Consider the following 18,516-nt stretch of genomic DNA (forward strand, 5'->3'; position numbering starts at 1 on the left):
CAGACAGAGCGCAACCGAATTGCTTCTATGAAGCCACAATTACTCTTATACCTAAACCATAAAAAGACGCAATAAAGAAAGAGAACTTCAGATCAATTTCCCTTATGAATATCAATGCAAAAATACTCAATAAAATTCTTGCAAACTGAATCCAAGAACACATCAAAAGAATCCTCCGTCATTATCAAGTAGGCTTCATCCCAGGTATGCAGGGATGGTTTATTATACAGAAAACCATCAGCGTAATCCACTATATAAACAAACTGAAAGATAAAAACCACATGATCATTTCATTAGATGCTGAGAAAGCATTTGACAAAATTAAACACCTCTTCATAATAAAAGTCCTGGAAAGAACAGGAATCCAAGGCCCATACCTAAACATCGTAAAAGCCATATACTGCAAACCAGCATCTAACAATATACTAAATGGAGAGAAACTTGAAGCTATCCCACTAAAATCAGGGACCAGACAAGGCTGCCCACTATCTCCCTACTTATTCAATATAATTCTTGAAGTTTTAGCCAGGGCAATCAGACAATAAAAAGAAATCAAAGGGATACAGATTGGAAAGGAAGAAATCAAAATATCGCTATTTGTAGATGATACAATTGTATATTTAAGTGACCCCAAAAGTTCCATCAGAGAACTACTAAACCTGATAAACAACTTCAGCAAAGTGGCCGGGTATATAATTAAGTCAAATAAATCTGTAGCTTTCCTCTACACAAAAGAGAAACAAGCTGAGAAAGAAATTAGGGAAACGACACCCTTTATAATAGTCCCAAATAATATAAAATACCTCTGTATGACTCTAACCAAGCAAGTGAAAGATCTATATGATAAGAATTTCAAGACTCTGAAGAAAGAAATTGAAGAAGATCTCAGAAGATGGAAAGATCTCCCATGTTCATGGATTGGCAGGATTAATATAATAAAAATAGACATTTCTTCAAAAGCGATCCACAGATTCAATGAAATCCCCATCAAAATACCAATCCAATTCTTCAGAGAGTTAGAACAATTTGTAAATTTGTCTGGAATAACAAAAAACCCAGGATAGCTAAAACTATCCTCAACAATAAAAGGACTTCTGGGGGAATCACTATCCCGGAACTCTAGCAGTATTACAGAGCAATAGAGATAAAAACTGCATGGTATTGTTACATAGACAGACAGATAGACCAGTGGAATAGAATTGAAGACCCAGAAATGAACCCACACACCTATGGTCACTTGATTTTTGACAAAGGAGCCAAAATCATCCAATGGAAAAAAGAGCATTTTCAGCAAATGGTGCTGGTACAACTGGAGGTCAACATGTAGAAGAATGCAGATCGATCCATGCTTACCCTGTACAAAGCTTAAGTCCAAGTGGATCAAGGACCTCCACATCAATCCAGATACACTCTAACTAATAGAAGAAAAACTAGGGAAGCATCTCGAACACATGGGCACTGGAGAAAATTTCCTGAATAAAACACCAATGGCTTATGCTCTAAGATCAAGAATCGACAAATGGGATCTCATAAAACTGCAAAGCTTCTGTAAGGCAAAGGACACTGTTGTTAGGACAAAACGGTAACCAACAGATTGGGAAAAAATCTTTACCAATCCTACAACTGATAGAAGACTTATATGCAAAATATACAGAGAACTCATGAAGTTAGACTGCAGGAAGACAAATAACCCTATTAAAAAAAGGGGTTCACCCCAGTGAACTAGATTGTTGGGGGGAGGGCGGCAAGAGGGGGAGGATGGGGAGGGGAATACCCATAAAGAAGGGGAGGGAGGAGGAGGATGTTTGCCTGGAAACCGGGAAAGGGAATGACACTTGAAATGTATATAAGAAATACTCAAGTTGACCCGCAGATCTTGGCCCGCAGAGGTTCTCTGCTCCCAAACCCCGTGGGAGAGAGACCTCACCGCCTGGTCAGGTGGGCACTCCCGAGGCTGCAGAGCAGAGGAGACCACCAACACTGCCCACCCCTGCCCACATCCCTTGCCCAGGAGGAAACTGTATATGGCCTCTGGGTTCCCGTGGGGGAGGGCCCAGGAGTGGCAGGACCCCTGTGCCTGAGACACCGCCAGAACCTGAAGGGACAGACCGGATAAACAGTTCTCTGCACCCAAATCCCGTGGGAGGGAGAGCTAAACCTTCAGAGAGGCAGACACGCCTGGGAAACCAGAAGAGACTGCACTCTGCACACACATCTCCGATGCCAGAGGAAAACACCAAACACCATCTGGAACCCTAGTACACGGAAGCTCCCAGAAAGGGCGGTGCATATCTTCCTGGTTGCTGCCGCTGCAGAGAGCTCATGGGCAGCCTCCCGAGAGCAAACTTGAGCCTCGGGACCACAGGTAAGACCAACTTTTCTGATGCAAGTGACGTGCCTGGTGAACTCAAGACACAGGCCCACAGGAACAGCTGAAGAACTGTAGAGAGGAAAAACTACACGCCCGAAAGCAGAACACTCTGTCCCCATAACAGGCTGAAAGAAAACAGGACAACAGGTCTACAGCACTCCTGACACACAGGGATATAGGACAGTCTAGCCACTGTCAGAAATAGCAGAACAAAGTAACACTAGAGATAATCTGATGGCGAGAGGCAAGCACAGGAACCCAAGCAACAGAAACCAAGACTACATGGCATCATCGGAGCCCAATTCTCCCACCAAAATAAACATGGAATATCCAAACACACCAGAAAAGCAAGATCTAGTTTCAAAATCATATTTGGTCATGATGCTGGAGGACTTCAAGAAAGACGTGAAGAACTCCCTTAGAGAACAAGTAGAAGCCTACAGAGAGGAATCGCAAAAATGCCTGAAAGAATTCCAGGAAAACATAAATAAACAAGTAGAAACCCATAGAGAGGAGACACAAAAATCCCTGAAAGAATTCCAGGAAAACACAATCAAACAGTTGAAGGAATTAAAAATGGAAATAGAAGCAATCAAGAAAGAACACATGAAACAACCCTGGATATAGAAAATCAAAAGAAGAGACAAGGAGCTGTAGATACAAGCTTCACCAACAGAATACAAGAGATGGAAGAGAGAATCTCGGGAGGAGAAGATTCCATAGAAATCATTGACTCAACTGTCAAAGATAATGTAAAGCAGGAAAAGCTACTGGTCCAAAACATAGAGGAAATCCAGGACTCAATGAGAAGATCAAACCTAAGGATAATAGGTATAGAAGAGAGTGAAGACTCCCAGCTCAAAGGACCAGTAAATATCTTCAACAAAATCAGAGAAGAAAACTTCCCTAACCTAAAAAAAGAGATGCCCATAGGCATACAAGAAGCCTACAGAACTCCAAATAGATTGGACCAGAAAAGAAACAACTCCTGTCACATAATAGTCAAAACACCAAACGCACACAATAAAGAAAGAATATTAAAAGCAGTAAGGGAAAAAGGTCAAGTAACATATAAAGGCAGACCTATCAGAATCACACAAGACTTTTCGCCAGAAACTATGAAGGCCAGAAGATCCTGGACAGATGTCATACAGACCCTAAGAGAACACAAATGCCAGCCCAGGTTACTGTATCCTGCAAAACTCTCAATTAACATAGATGGAGAAACCAAGATATTCCATGACAAAACCAAATTTACACAATATCTTTCTACAAATCCAGCACTACAAAGGATAATAAATGGTAAAGCCCAACATAAGGAGGCAAGCTATACCCTAGAAGAAGCAAGAAACTAATCGTCTTGGGAACAAAACAAAGAGAAGAAAAGCACACAAACATAACCTCACACCCAAATATGAACATAACAGGAAGCAATAATCACTATTCCTTAATATCTCTCAACATCAATGGCCTCAAATCCCCAATAAAAAGACATAGATTAACAAACTGGATACACAACAAGGACCCTGCATTCTGCTGCCTATAGGAAACACACCTCAGAGACAAAGACAGACACTACCTCAGAGTGAAAGGCTAGAAAACAACTTTCCAAGCAAATGGTCAAAAGAAGCAAGCTGGAGTAGCCATTCTAATATCAAATAAAATCAACTTTCAATTAAAAGTCATCAAAAAAGATAAGGAAGGACAGTTCATATTCATCAAAGGAAAAATCCACCAAGATGAACTCTCAATCCTAAATATCTATGCCCCAAATACAAGGGCACCTACATAGGTAAAAGAAACCTTACTAAAGCTCAAAACACACATTGCACCTCACACAATAATAGTGGGAGATTTCAACACCCCACTCTCATCATGGAAACAGAAATTAAACAGAGACGTAGACAGACTAAGAGAAGTCATGAGCCAAATGGACTTAACGGATATTTATAGAACATTCTATCCTAAAGCAAAAGGATCTACCTTCTTCTCAGCTCCTCATGGTACTTTCTCCAAAATTGACCATATAGTTGGTCAAAAAATGGGCCTCAACAGGTACAGAAAGATAGAAATAATCTCATGAGTGCTATCAGACCACCACAGCCTAAAACTGGTCTTCAATAACAATAAGGGAAGAATGCACACATATACGTGGAAATTGAACAATGCTCTACTCAATGATAACCTGGTCAAGGAAGAAATAAAGAAAGAAATTAAAGACTTCTTAGAATTTAATAAAAATGAAGGTACAACATACCCAAACTTATGGGACACAATGAAAGCTGTGCTAAGAGGAAAACTCATAGGGCTGTGTGCCTGCAGAAAGAAACAGGAAAGAGCATATGTCAGCAGCTTGACAGCACACCTAAAAGCTCTAGAACAAAAAGAAGCAAATACACCCAGGAGGAGTAGAAGGCAGGAAATAATCAAACTCAGAGCTGAAATCAACCAAGTAGAAACAAAAAGGAACATAGAAAGAATCAACAGAACCAAAAGTTGGTTCTTTGAGAAAATCAACAAGATAGATAAACCCTTAGCCAGACTAACGAGAGGACCCAGAGAGTGTGTCCAAATTAACAAAAATAGAAAGGAAAAGGGAGACATAACTACAGATTCAGAGGAAATTAAAAAAATCATCAGATCTTACTATAAAAGCCTATATTCAACAAAACTTGAAAATCTACAGGAAATGGACAATTTCCTAGACAAATACCAGGTACCGAAATTAAATCAGGAACAGATAAGCCAGTTAAACAACCCCATAACTCCTAAGGAAATAGAAGCAGTCATTAAAGGTCTCCCAACCAAAAAGAGCCCAGGTCCAGACGGGTTTAGTGCAGAATTCTATCAAACCTTCATAGAAGACCTCATACCAATATTTTCCAAACTATTCCACAAAATTGAAACAGATGGAGCACTCCTGAATTCCTTCTATGAAGCCACAATTACTCTTATACCTAAACCACACAAAGACACAACAAAGAAAGAGAACTTCAGACCAATTTCCCTTATGAATATCGACGCAAAAATACTCAATAAAATTCTGGCAAACCGAATCCAAGAGCACATCAAAACAATCATCCACCATGATCAAGTAGGCTTCATCCCAGGGATGCAGGGATGGTTTAATATACGGAAAACCATCAACGTGATCCATTATATAAACAAACTGAAAGAACAAAACCACATGATCATTTCATTACATGCTGAGAAAGCATTTGACAAAATTCAACACCCCTTCATGATAAAAGTCCTGGAAAGAATAGGAATTCAAGGCCCATACCTAAACATAGTAAAAGCCATATACAGCAAACCAGTTGCTAACATTAAACTAAATGGAGAGAAACTTGAAGAATCCCACTAAAATCAGGGACTAGACAAGGCTGCCCACTCTCTCCCTACTTATTCAATATAGTTCTTGAAGTTCTAGCCAGAGCAATCAGACAACAAAAAGAGGTCAAGGGGATACAGATCGGAAAAAAAGTAGTCAAAATATCACTATTTGCAGATGATATGATAGTTTATTTAAGTGATCCCAAAAGTTCCACCAGAGAACTACTAAAGCTGATAAACAACTTCAGCAAAGTGGCTGGGTATAAAATTAACTCCAATAAATCAGTAGCCTTCCTCTACACAAAAGAGAAACAAGCCGAGAAAGAAATTAGGGAAACGACACCCTTCATAATAGACCCAAATAATATAAAGTACCTCGGTGTGACTTTAACCAAGCAAGTAAAAGATCTGTACAATAAGAACTTCAAGACACTGAAGAAAGAAATTGAAGAAGACCTCAGAAGATGGAAAGATCTCCCATGCTCATGGATTGGCAGGATTAACATAGTAAAAATGGCCATTTTACCAAAAGCGATCTACAGATTCAATGCAATCCCCATCAAAATACCAATCCAATTCTTCAAAGAGTTAGACAGAACAATTTGCAAATTCATCTGGAATAACAAAAAACCCAGGATAGCTAAAGCTATCCTCAACAATAAAAGGACTTCAGGGGGAATCACTATCCCTGAACTCAAGCAGAATTACAGAGCAATAGTGATAAAAACTGCATGGTATTGGTACAGAGACAGACAGATAGACCAATGGAATAGAATTGAAGACCCAGAAATGAACCCACACACCTATGGTCACTTGATTTTTGACAAAGGAGCCAAAACCATCCAATGGAAAAAAGATAGCATTTTCAGCAAATGGTGCTGGTTCAACTGGAGGGCAACATGTAGAAGAATGCAGATCGATCCATCCTTATCACCCTGTACAAAGCTTAAGTCCAAGTGGATCAAGGACCTCCACATCAAACCAGACACACTCAAACTAATAGAAGAAAAACTAGGGAAGCATCTGGAACACATGGGCACTGGAAAAAATTTCCTGAACAAAACACCAATGGCTTATGCTCTAAGATCAAGAATCGACAAATGGGATCTCATAAAACTGCAAAGCTTCTGTAAGGCAAAGGACACTGTGGTTAGGACAAAACGGCAACCAACAGATTGGGAAAAGATCTTTACCAATCCTACAACAGATAGAGGCCTTATTTCCAAAATATACAAAGAACTCAAGAAGTTAGACCGCAGGGAAACAAATAACCCTATTAAAAAACGGGGTTCAGAGCTAAACAAAGAATTCACAGCTGAGGAATGCCGAATGGCTGAGAAACACCTAAAGAAATGTTCAACATCTTTAGTCATAAGGGAAATGCAAATCAAAACAACCCTGAGATTTCACCTCACACCAGTGCGATTGGCTAAGATCAAAAACTCAGGTGACAGCAGATGCTGGCGAGGATGTGGAGAAAGAGGAACACTCCTCCATTGTTGGTGGGATTGCAGACTGGTAAAACCATTCTGGAAATCAGTCTGGAGGTTCCTCAGAAAATTGGACATTGAACTGCCTGATGATCCAGCTATACATCTCTTGGGCATATACCCAAAAGATGCCTCAACATATAAAAGAGACACGTGCTCCACTATGTTCATCGCAGCCTTATTTATAATAGCCAGAAGCTGGAAAGAACCCAGATGCCCTTCAACAGAGGAATGGATACAGAAAATGTGGTACATCTACACAATGGAATATTACTCAGCTATCAAAAACAACGAGTTTATGAAATTCGTAGGCAAATGGTTGGAACTGGAAAATATCATCCTGAGTGAGCTAACCCAATCACAGAAAGACATACATGGTATGCACTCATTGATAAGTGGCTATTAGCCCAAATGCTTGAATCACCCTAGATCCCTAGAACAAACGAAACTCAAGACGGATGATCAAAATGTGAATGCTTCACTCCTTCTTTAAATGAGGAAAAAGAATACCCTTGGCAGGGAAGGGAGAGGCAAAGATTAAAACAGAGACTGAAGGAACACCCATTCAGAGCCTGCCCCACATGTGGCCCATACATATACAGCCACCCAATTAGACAAGATGGATGAAGCAAAGAAGTGCAGACCGACAGGAGCCGGATGTAGATCGCTCCTGAGAGACACAGCCAGAATACAGCAAATATAGAGGCGAATGCCAGCAGCAAACCACTGAACTGAGAATAGGTCCCCTATTGAAGGAATCAGAGAAAGAACTGGAAGAGCTTGAAGGGGCTCGAGACCCCAAAAGTACAACAATGCCAAGCAACCAGAGCTTCCAGGGACTAAGCCACTACCTAAAGACTATACATGGACTGACCCTGGACTCTGACCCCATAGGTAGCAATGAATATCCTAGTAAGAGCACCAGTGGAAGGGGAAGCCCTGGGTCCTGCTAAGACTGAACCCACAGTGAACTAGTCTATGGGGGGAGGGCGGCAATGGGGGGAGGGTTGGGAGGGGAACACCCATAAGGAAGGGGAGGGGGGAGGGGGATGTTTGCCCGGAAACCGGGAAAGGGAATAACACTCGAAATGTATATAAGAAATACTCAAGTTAATTAAAAAAAAAAAAAAAAAAAAAAGAGGGAACAAAAATATCCATAGGTGGGGATATGGAGGCAGAGTTTAGAGCAGAGCCTGAAGGAATGGCCTTTCAGAGTCTGCCCCACATGTGGCCCATATATATACAGCCACCAAAACTACATAAGATTGATGAAGCTAAAAAGTGCATGCTGAAAGGTGTGGGATATAGATGTCTCCTGAGAGGCACAGCCACAGCACATCAAATACAGAGATGAATTCTAGCAGCAAACCACTGAACTGAGAACAGGACCCCCTTTGGGGAAATTAGAGGAAGGATTAAAAGAGTTGAAGGGGCTTGCAACCCCATAAGGACAACAATGCCAAGCAACCAGAGCTTCCAGAGACTAAACCACTACCAAAAGACTATACACGGACTGACCCAGGGCTCCAATTGCTTGTGTAGCAGAGAATAGCCTTGTTGGGGCACCAGTAGAAAGGGAAAGCCTTAGTCCTGCCAAGGTTGGATCCCCAGTGCAGGGGAATATTGGGGGGAGGGGAGGAGTAGTGATAAGGGGGGAGGATGGAAGGAACACCTGTATGGGGGAGTGGGAGGGGGTGGAGGCTTATGGACAGGAAACCGGGAAAGTGAATAACATTTGAAATGTAAATGAAGAAATAAATCTAATAAAAAATACAATTAAAAAAAAACCTGAACAGCCTAGCATCAATGACCTTGATGTATGACTTGATACACCTCATCTGATAAAGGAGAAAGTGGTGAATAGACTTCAACTCATTGGCTAGTGAAAAGAGTTTTAGATGTGTTGCCCTGGGCAAGTGCATGTGTATATGGAAGACATAGATGGGTGTCACTGTCTTCTTGATGTCTTCCTCACAGTGCCTGACACTGGCTTGCAGCTCACTGATTTAGCTAGGATGTTGGCCAGATCATTAGGGTAGACTTCCTCCATTAGTTAAGATGCTTCTGTGTCCAGCTCTACATCAGTGGGTACTGGTCATTGCAACTCAGGAATAATAGACACAGAGAACTAGATATAGCCGTTTTCACACTCTCAATCCTGAAACTTGACGAACTTGGCAGTCTCTAGCTTACATTGCGTTACTGTACACAGATATGTCTTCATGGACAGCTGTGTGATGCTCCCTGACCGCAAGGTCTTTTCTGTGTGAATTCAGTGTGCAGTGAATCAGGTCTGCTTCTGTGTACAGGAATGATGGCTCAGTACTTTGTCACCTACTGCATTCTCCTGTCTCAGTCCTTCCATTTCTTTCTCTTGATTCCCAAATTTTGTTTAATAAAAACAAGTTATTAAATCAAAGGTCTGAAACATAATATGACACTGTGTATTTTCTGAGCAGGTTGATATCTGAAGCTATTTAATAACACTTTTATTAAATAACCAAGGAAGTGATGAAGATTACATTAAAAATAGCCGCCAAAGAAACAGTGCAGGAAGTCATATCTGAAATCTGTTTAGCAGTCACACCAATAGCCATTTATCCAATAGTTACAATCCTCAGCAAAGTCTACCTTAATTGACAGATCTTCAGTTCATATCACTTGATTTTCTGCAAATACACAGTTCACTTACATATGTCCCCATGATATATATATATGTATATATATATACATATACACATATACATGCACATACACATATATACATATATGCATATATATGCATATATATGTGAGGAATAAGACATGGCAACACTTGTGTGAGCATGTTTACTGTCCAAAGAGACAGAGACATCTTTCTCCTGATCAAGGAGTCCAGAGGCAGAACAAAACATCAAGGAGAAAGTGTTGTAATTGACAACTTACTCTTAAGAAGGAACTTAAGGTCTAGCATTTCCTTGGCAGTTCTACATACAGATACACATTGTATTCCTCTGTTCAAGTGTCCTTCAAACCTCAAAGAGGTTGAGGGGTCAAGAGTCTCTGATATGTTGCTCCAGGCCCCTGTAAGACATAGATCTTACCCAATAGATGTATGAACTATGTTATTCTGCTTCAATTTAGGTTGACCATCGCCTGGAACATGGATTCACATTATACTTCATGGATGGGCCATTGTGGAGTAGGTTACCTAAATCTTGAGGTCACATATGAGTAGACGGCCATAGATCAGTGCAGTTACCAACTCACTGTTGCTCACAGCAATACAGCAGCAGCTAAAGAATCCCTTCTGTAGGCTCAGATACTATTTTACAGCATTCCTAGCTCAGGGTTGCTTGTCTCAGTTTCACAAGGCATTACCTGATGATCAAAACGATGTGAGTTTAGTTGTGAATCACCACTAAGAGGACTGCACACAGACCTCTCCTTCTCCAGAGAACTTCAGTTATAGACAGCTAGAGGGAAATGATACAAAAGACCTTTTTATATGTGGGGTTTCAGTGGAGACCTGGGAGGGGTGAAAGAATGGGGGGCAGGAAGCACAAAGAAGGAGAGCAAGTCTATGGTCTGATCAAGCTCTTAAATTTTATTTTGATACAGTGGCTTATAAAGACAAGCAGGCGGGAAGGCCATGCAGGGCCAAAGGTCCATTTCACTAGTGTCACCACCCTTGCTATAGCCCTAAACAGTAAATTGCAGGTATATTGATCAGACAGATAACTGGCTAGGTTTCATAGAGGGTGTAAGTGGACTTGACATTCCTGAAACATTCCTGAGACAGAGGGTGCGTAAGAGGGCTTGGCTCGCAGCATTTACACATACTTGCCCATTGCTCAGATGACATGACTTGTGGACCTGTGAAGACTTCCCTTCCTAAGATGAATTTGAAGGGAATTTCTGAATTCAGTTCTTCTGGAGAAAATTCTGTTTCAGTGGAGGAAACTGCCAGGAAACAGAATTCTGTAAAAATGAAAAACTCCCCCGAATTGGATTCTGTGTGTTCTTTGCAGGCCAGGCCAGTAGGTGGCACTCTTCTTCTCTAAATTTTTCTTATAATCGAACTTTTGGTTTCCCTTTTCTTTCTCTCTTTCTTTCCTTCCTTTCTTCTTTCTTTCCCTTTCATCTTCCTTCCTCTTTCTTCTTTCCTTCTTTCTCTTTTTCCTGTCTTTCTTTTTTCTTTTATTCTATTTCTTTTCCTTGTTGAAACAGTTAGCTTTAGGTCATTAGAAGAACATTGACTAAGGTTTAAAATTAAGAGGAAATTCCTGTACCTGAGAATTCCATTCAAACCTTGAGCTCTTTCATTCTGGTTTCAATGGTGGTTTAATGTTTAAAAAACCTCCAGTCAGGAATCAAGATGTAAAGAAGAGACAGCATTTGTAGAGTGAGCAGAGCTGGGTCATGAGGAGAGAATGATGAGCATACAATAGGGCTTTTCTCATCAGGGAGGGGCAAAAAGGACAGTGACATTGAAAGATGGGGTCTGGGACAGCAGGGAGGTACTGGGAGAAAGCTATGTGTATGCGTACATGAGTTACACATATATACATACATACATAAAATTAATGGTATTATATCATATATACAGCATATCATATATAATGTATACATTTACCTGTACTTCCACTTTCACTTTCAGTCTAAGACACTAATGCCCATATATTTGTCAGCCATCAATTCATATTGAATATCGAATTCAGTGATTAGTCTTCCATTTCCAATGTGTCTAATGGCAGAAGTATTCATTTAATTGTTACAGCAGCAAGGGTTTTCAGTGCCTCAACTCTCTGTATTTTTGCATTTACTTTTTCATCTCTCCTGAAGTGTTGGTTGGATGGTTGAAGTCTCCAATTCTGTTCTGTGTCTCTTCTCTGCTTTCCTAGAAAGAAAACCCTGAGGTCGGTTGTATACATACTGTCAAAATGCCTGATTTGAAATTAGAGCTTACATCTAAGAGGGGGTTCCTGCACTGTCCAATGCTTACCACAGAACTCTTCCTCAGTCCCTGCCAATGAATGGAGAGACTCACAACTGTTCACTGAGAAAAGGAAGGGCTGATTTCCTGGCCTCCGGAACCATTGAAGAAGAGGGAGACGAATTGGAAGAACCAGAGGCAGTGGATGATGCAGCAAAGCCGTGTTCTTGAACCCAACAGCGTAGTTTCTCATGTGAACTGTGAGTGGTTATGACTGAATGGACATGACCAAGCCAGACAAAATATCAGCTTGGAAAGTGGAGGCAATTCCAATATCCAGCTGAGGAACTGTGGCAAAAGATGGCTGCTGGAGGAAAAAGATTCAGGTATCTTCAGAGATGGTATCCCTGAGAGCGGCTACCCTTGCTCCACGAGATGGTACTGTACCAGCAGGATGAAGGTGATGATGATGATGACGATGACGACGATGATGATGACAAGGAGGAGGAGGAGGAAGAAGAAGAGAAAGAGAAACAAGTCACAGAAAAGAGAAGTAGAAAATGGGAAGAGGAAAGGTCCAGGAAATAGAAAAGGAATAGTGGTGTTTCAAAGGGTTAATTTTAGAGCCACTTCACTCTCCTGGTTGGATTTATTCCCGGATTGGTTTATGAGGCTATGACGAGTGGGGTTAATTCCCAGGGTCTTCTTGTCTTGCTTTTCTATGCCATATATGCAGGCTAGTAATTTTTTATCTGTTTTGTGTTGCTGTACATGACCTCACTCATATTTAGAACCGAAAACAATTAAACTCATTAATGATAAGAGTAGATGATAAGTATATGAGATCAGGGAAAACAGATGCTAAATTAATCCAGGACATATTTGGTCAAAGGGGACTAAGGAATGTGAGGAGCAAGACTCTCTGGTTGTCTTCTGCACAGCAACTGTCTATCCAGCCAGAAGAATACTATATGCTAGAGAAAAGAAAATGAAAAATATTTAGGGTTTGTCTAAATTCTGTGCAGTGTATATGTCTATCCTCTCTAATATTTAGAAAGTGTTCATGTACATTATTTACAGTGTAGACTCTAATGTGAAAAATATTTGATGTTAATAGATAACAAATTAACTAATCCAAAGTGTTTTATAAAGAAAATTTATTTGAATACAAAATAAATTAATTATAAGTGATGATTTGTTATATTAAGAAATATAGGCTGCAAGATTAAACAGAAATACCTTAAATTATATTACTAGCAGTAAAAATAAATAAATAAATAAATAAACAAACAAACAAACAAATAAACCCAAATGGGTGCAAACATAAAAATGGTTTTGCATATTGAAACAATTGTTCAATATTGCTGAAACATCTAGGTGGTTGATTGCATTCATACTGAAAGTAATGAGAGTCTTTAAGGCAGCACTTATAAAGTGTGATACAGTGTCCTAGTCCAGAAGAGTCCTCTCCACACTTTGTCTCAGGACTCACTTCTCTTCTCTCAGTCTTGACAGCAAGTTGGCTGAGGAAGACAGGGCTCTCCAGACTTCTGCTCTGACCACCTCCCAGGCACAGGAGCTGTGTTTCTTCTCTCTCAGGTACACAGTGATCCTGTGGAAGTATTCCCTCACAGCCAGCAGGGAGTCTTCCTGGGCCAGAGGAGGTTCCTGCACCCCCACTTGATGCATCTGACAGGCTTGCAGACCACTCAGCTGCTGCTGGAGGTCATTGCAGAATGAATCTAGGAGGGTTGCATCCCAAGCAGCAGATGAGTCCTTTGATGTGTAGATATTCAGGACCTGCTGGGACAGCTCATGCAGGATAGAGATGGCTTGAGCCTTCTGGATCTGCTGGGCATCCACCTTCTCCAAAGGGAATCCAAAGTCCTTTCTGTCCTTCAGGCATGAGACAGGGGAGAGTCTCCTCATTTGTGCCAGGAGTGTGAAGGCTCTCTTGTTCCTGAGATTGAGAGTGGGAGGCAGGTCACATCCTAGACAGCAGGCTGACCAGTGGCTCATCACCACCAGGACCACTAGGAAAGCAGAGAGACTAGGCATGGTGAATGTGGCCAATGCTTGTGGTCTTCTGAGCTGTTTGGTCCTGATCTTCCCCTCTAGGTTCTCTGAAGACCATCCTGTGTGAATGTGTCTTAAATAGGAGAAAAACACTAGTTTCTATTTTCTGAATGCTTCCCCTCTCTTTCGAATTCTTTTTTCGCTTTCTTTAACCCATTTTCTTTTTGTGTCTGGGCATTTTTTTGTCAATCATTTCATTTTTCATTATTGCATCAACTTTCTTTGCTCTCCTCAACAACTTCTCCACAGTATAAATTTCCATTAACTTCTCCATATATATATATATATATATATATATATATATATATACGTATATATATATATATAATGTCTGTATGAAGAACGAAAAGAATTTCACCCAAAACATATTGTTAAAAGCAGGATTTCTTTTTAGTATAGAATAGAGTTTACTCGGAGCGTGGGGATGGGAATGGGGTAGTAGAGGCAGAGAAAGGCAGAGAGAGAAGTGGAGTAGAGGAATAGAGGCTGGCCCTGATCACGTGAGGAGAGAGCAGGGAAGGGCAGGCAATAGCAAGAGAGCAAGAGTTCTTAGAAGCTGTTGAATGGCTCAGTCCTCAGTATTCTTACAGCACACACAAGTACCTGGTTTATTTCCCAGCACCCATGTAAATTTAGGTACAGCAGTACATATAATTAATCCTGAAACTTGGGAATGGAAACAGACAGGGCCCTAGAAATCAACGCCATCCCATCTAAGTAGGAGTCAGAGCCTTCCATGCGACCAAAGACAAGTGGAAGTCTTTGAAATCACAGAGCAGGCAGAAGAATGTTTTCAAAGCGTTTTTCTGTCATTTTTCTCCCTTTTGGAAGGGAAGAGCTCATTTGTGTGTTCTCTGTGGCCTCAAAGAACAAAGCTCAGATATGATTTTGAAATCAAAATTTAATTTTCCCATTAAACCTCAGATATACCAAATATAAACAGAAACTCTTATATCCAATGAAAACAGTAAGGTAGAACATCAAAGTGCATACATGTATAAAAATATATACCAAGTATCCAAATTGGCCTCATTGGCTCTTTTTGAGCAAATGTTTTCTTCGCTTCTTTGAAATTGGAAATGATGCTCTCATGGCTCTATGAGTTTCCTTTACTGTGTAGACACTGGTTAAAGCTTTCACAGCACAAAGGCTCTGCAGAACAAATACGTAAATTATGTTTTGTTATTGTTATTCCCTTTGGGGACTCATTACAGTTGACAGAGCTTTGCTGATAGTTCTCTCTCTTAGGAGCCAGTTCCAGCCGGCCATGAGGTTGTACCTCCCTGTACCCTCAAAGTCATTATGAAAATAAACATCCCCCTTTCTGTCCACCCTTTGTGCACTGATGTCTACAGTGTTCTTCAGCCTATAATGATCATCCCCTGAATGCTATTTTATTCTCTTTTGTCTATCTCCCTCCTTCCCTCCTACCCCCTCTCTGACTCTCTGACTCTCTCTCTCTCTCTCTCTCTCTCTCTCTCTCTCTCTCTGTGTGTATCTGTCTTTGTCTTTATGTCTCTGTGTCTCTGCCTCTCTGTCTCTGTCTCTCTCTGTGTCTCTGTCTCTGTGTCTCTGTCTCTGTCTCTCTCTGTGTCTCTGTCTATGTCTCTCTCTCTGTGTCTCTGTCTCTCTCTGTTTCTGTCTCTGTGTGTGTGTGTGTGTGTGTGTGTGTGTGTGTGTGGTCTGATACTAATATTATGCCAGTTTTCGAAGTACCATGTGACTCGATTGGTGGGTTCTGAGTCTACTCACTTTTTGCTTCAGCGTATCACCATATCTTTAGCCCTCCTTCCTGAAACCTACTGCCTGAGAGTGCACTTGCCACATCCTGATGATGCCATCATTCATACTGGATGTGCTATATACTTGGTTTTCAAAATCATAAACTCTAGAAGTTCTTATGTTTATTGTGTTCATGTGGAGAGCTTTTTATTTCAGTAGAAATACACAGTCCCAGGAATCAGTGTCAAGAATATCAAGACAATAATAGCAAAAGTATGTTTTGTCTATATTTTTGAAGACATTTTCTAGTTTTTTTAATTTTATTCCTAGCAATAAGTACTAATTGTTCTGCGAAATGCTCATTTTATAATCCACCCTTAATCATCAAATACTTGTTATGTTTGAAATATTTATAAGGACATACTGTCACACTGATGATCGAGCATTTGGTTGTTGTTCAACAGGAAACAAAAACTAAAATTGTTTATACATTTTGGTTGAAGTAAGGGAGGAAGGGGTCTTGAATCCCCATCTCCCTCCATTCACCTCTAAATCGCATGATACAGACATCCAGACTACTTTTCCAGAAAGGAAGAATTTTACATCCTCCAGTTGCACATATTTTTTCATTTAATTGTACTATATTTTTTGAAGTGTTAAAAGTAAATGGTGGAATTCTTCCTTGAGGTCTTTCATTATATTTATTTCATGATGATGTCAGAGAGTAAAATGAAACAAGTAGATAGCATGCATTCAAATGTTCATGACAGTTAACTATTTATTTATTTGTTTGTTTATTCTTTTCTACTTCCCTAGAGAGAAAAACACCCATTAGCTTTTGTCGTGGGAAAAAATAGGTGGTGTCAGTTGTTATAAAAGCAAAGAGGAAGTGATGTTTGCTGTTCAGATAGGGAAGCAATACCATTCATGTCAGTAACATTCAGTATAACACTTGGGGAACCCCATTTTGTAAAATTTTTTTCTTTAAAACGATAATATGAAAATAGTTACCTAAGATTTAATGAAGTTTCAATAAAGTGTAACAACATTACACTTAGAAACAAAAACACCAATTCTCGAACATACACAGAAGCAGAAAGTGCAGTGATGGGGTATTACAGCACCTGACTGAATGTAGTATAGTGTTGTAGTCATCAGACTAGCAGGACTAACCCTATGAGGATCAGTGCAATGAGACTGTTGGCCCAGAAATAAATATAGACAGCTACATGAATTTCACTGAATTAGCAACAGCACACATTGGAGTTGTGGAGTTGGAAGAATGAACCTAGATCTCTGTCTGCCAATCTGTACAACAATCAAGTCAAAATAAATACCTGGATGTCAGTGAAGAAAATTTGCAGTTGGTAAGACAGACATAGAGAAAACTCTTCACTCTAGCGAGAGGAAAGGGCTTTATGAAAAGGACCCAGACAACCCAGGAAACAGCAAGATGTGAGAAATGGGAAACTGGCACAAAAAATAGTATAAAATGTCAATGCTTCCGCATAGCAAGGGAACTAAGGGAGCGTATAAAAATCCTAAGGAGACATTATTCTCAGCGACAGGGCAACAGTCCTCCTTCCACCTTGTAAGCGCCCTCATGTTTTACATGCTCTAACAGCTGACAGTTCCCACTTAGAGACGTGAGGGAGTAATACAGCCTGAAAGTCAGAGTTGGCCCCCAGAAAATCCCGCACTCAATCTTCAGCCCTACCTTATACAAGGGGATTTATCTGTGATAGAAGCACAGCTGGCTCTAGATTAAACTTTTGTTTCCACTCATGTTCTGTCAGAGACTTTCTCTATGCTTCCCTTTCTTCTCAAGCACAACAACCCCCATTCCCCACTCCAAACACACTACATGATCATGGAATTGGCCGCATCTGACTTACACAGTATAGTTTACTGTTTTCATTACAGAATAGCTCCATAGGCACCCACAAGTTTGTAAACCACTTTGTATGCTTCCTATATGCACTTACAGTTGACCCTTCATAGCCCTTCCTTTATCTATTTATTTGAATATCCACGAGGTTTTGGGTTCTTATTGACCACAATAAGACTGTGGGTGGTAACCAGGCAAGAGGCATGACCAAACACACTCAAGCTAAGGTTCAGAACGAGTTTAAAGCTTGAAACGACAACAGAAGCAGTCCAAGAGACATGAGAAGAATCCAGCATATTGGGAGGATGGACAATGACAGAAAGGATCCTTGGCCAGCTGCCTTCTCTGCTGCCTGGCACAGCCTGTTGGAATTTGTTCATGGCTGGGTCAAATCAATGAGGAGAAGCTGGGTATTAAAGGAGTAATGTGATATCGAGAAGTTTTAGAGTAAAGAGAGTTTGACACAGTACTTTCACACATAAAAACAATAAGAAGGGGAAATGCAGGCAATTTGAACTTCCATTTCTTTTTAGCAGGATGTAAACCCTTGAAGCCCTCTCCTTCTATTCAGTGGGTCACCCCTCCACACCACATACAGAAAAATAACACCAGCCCATGTGCTCCCTGTAACTGTGTGCACTTCTTTGGGGCAATGATTTTTGGTTTCCTGTGGTTCCCAAAATTTGGAATGAATCAGAATGCTACCGTAGGAGGAAACCTG

At 40.5% G+C, this 18,516-nt stretch overlaps 2 protein-coding genes across 2 annotated transcripts in view; both read right to left on the bottom strand.

Annotated features, from left to right (window-relative positions):
• Positions 1–3,602, bottom strand: part of LOC100912314 (interferon alpha-1-like) — a 19,185-nt gene extending 15,583 nt beyond the window's left edge. The window contains exon 1 of the mRNA XM_063288577.1: positions 1–3,602. This exon is cut by the window's left edge and continues 15,583 nt beyond it. The gene's annotated coding sequence lies outside the window, so the exon portion shown is untranslated.
• Positions 3,603–13,551: 9,949 nt separating this feature from the next.
• Positions 13,552–14,193, bottom strand: Ifna4l2 (interferon, alpha 4 like 2). The gene has a single exon (NM_001409065.1). It carries the CDS (start codon positions 14,165–14,167, stop codon positions 13,598–13,600), a length of 570 nt encoding a protein of 189 aa, NP_001395994.1. The 5' UTR covers positions 14,168–14,193; the 3' UTR covers positions 13,552–13,597.
• Between the last annotated feature and the right edge of the window lie 4,323 nt (positions 14,194–18,516).

Source organism: Rattus norvegicus, chromosome 5 (genome assembly GCF_036323735.1).
Source record: "Rattus norvegicus strain BN/NHsdMcwi chromosome 5, GRCr8, whole genome shotgun sequence".
In the NCBI taxonomy this organism is placed as follows: Eukaryota; Metazoa; Chordata; class Mammalia; order Rodentia; family Muridae; genus Rattus; species Rattus norvegicus.

What these genes read in the sequence shown, in the direction of transcription:
- Ifna4l2 (NM_001409065.1), bottom strand. Translation starts at nt 14,167, where the DNA reads ATGCCTAGTCTCTCTGCTTTCCTAGTGGTCCTGGTGGTGATGAGCCAC.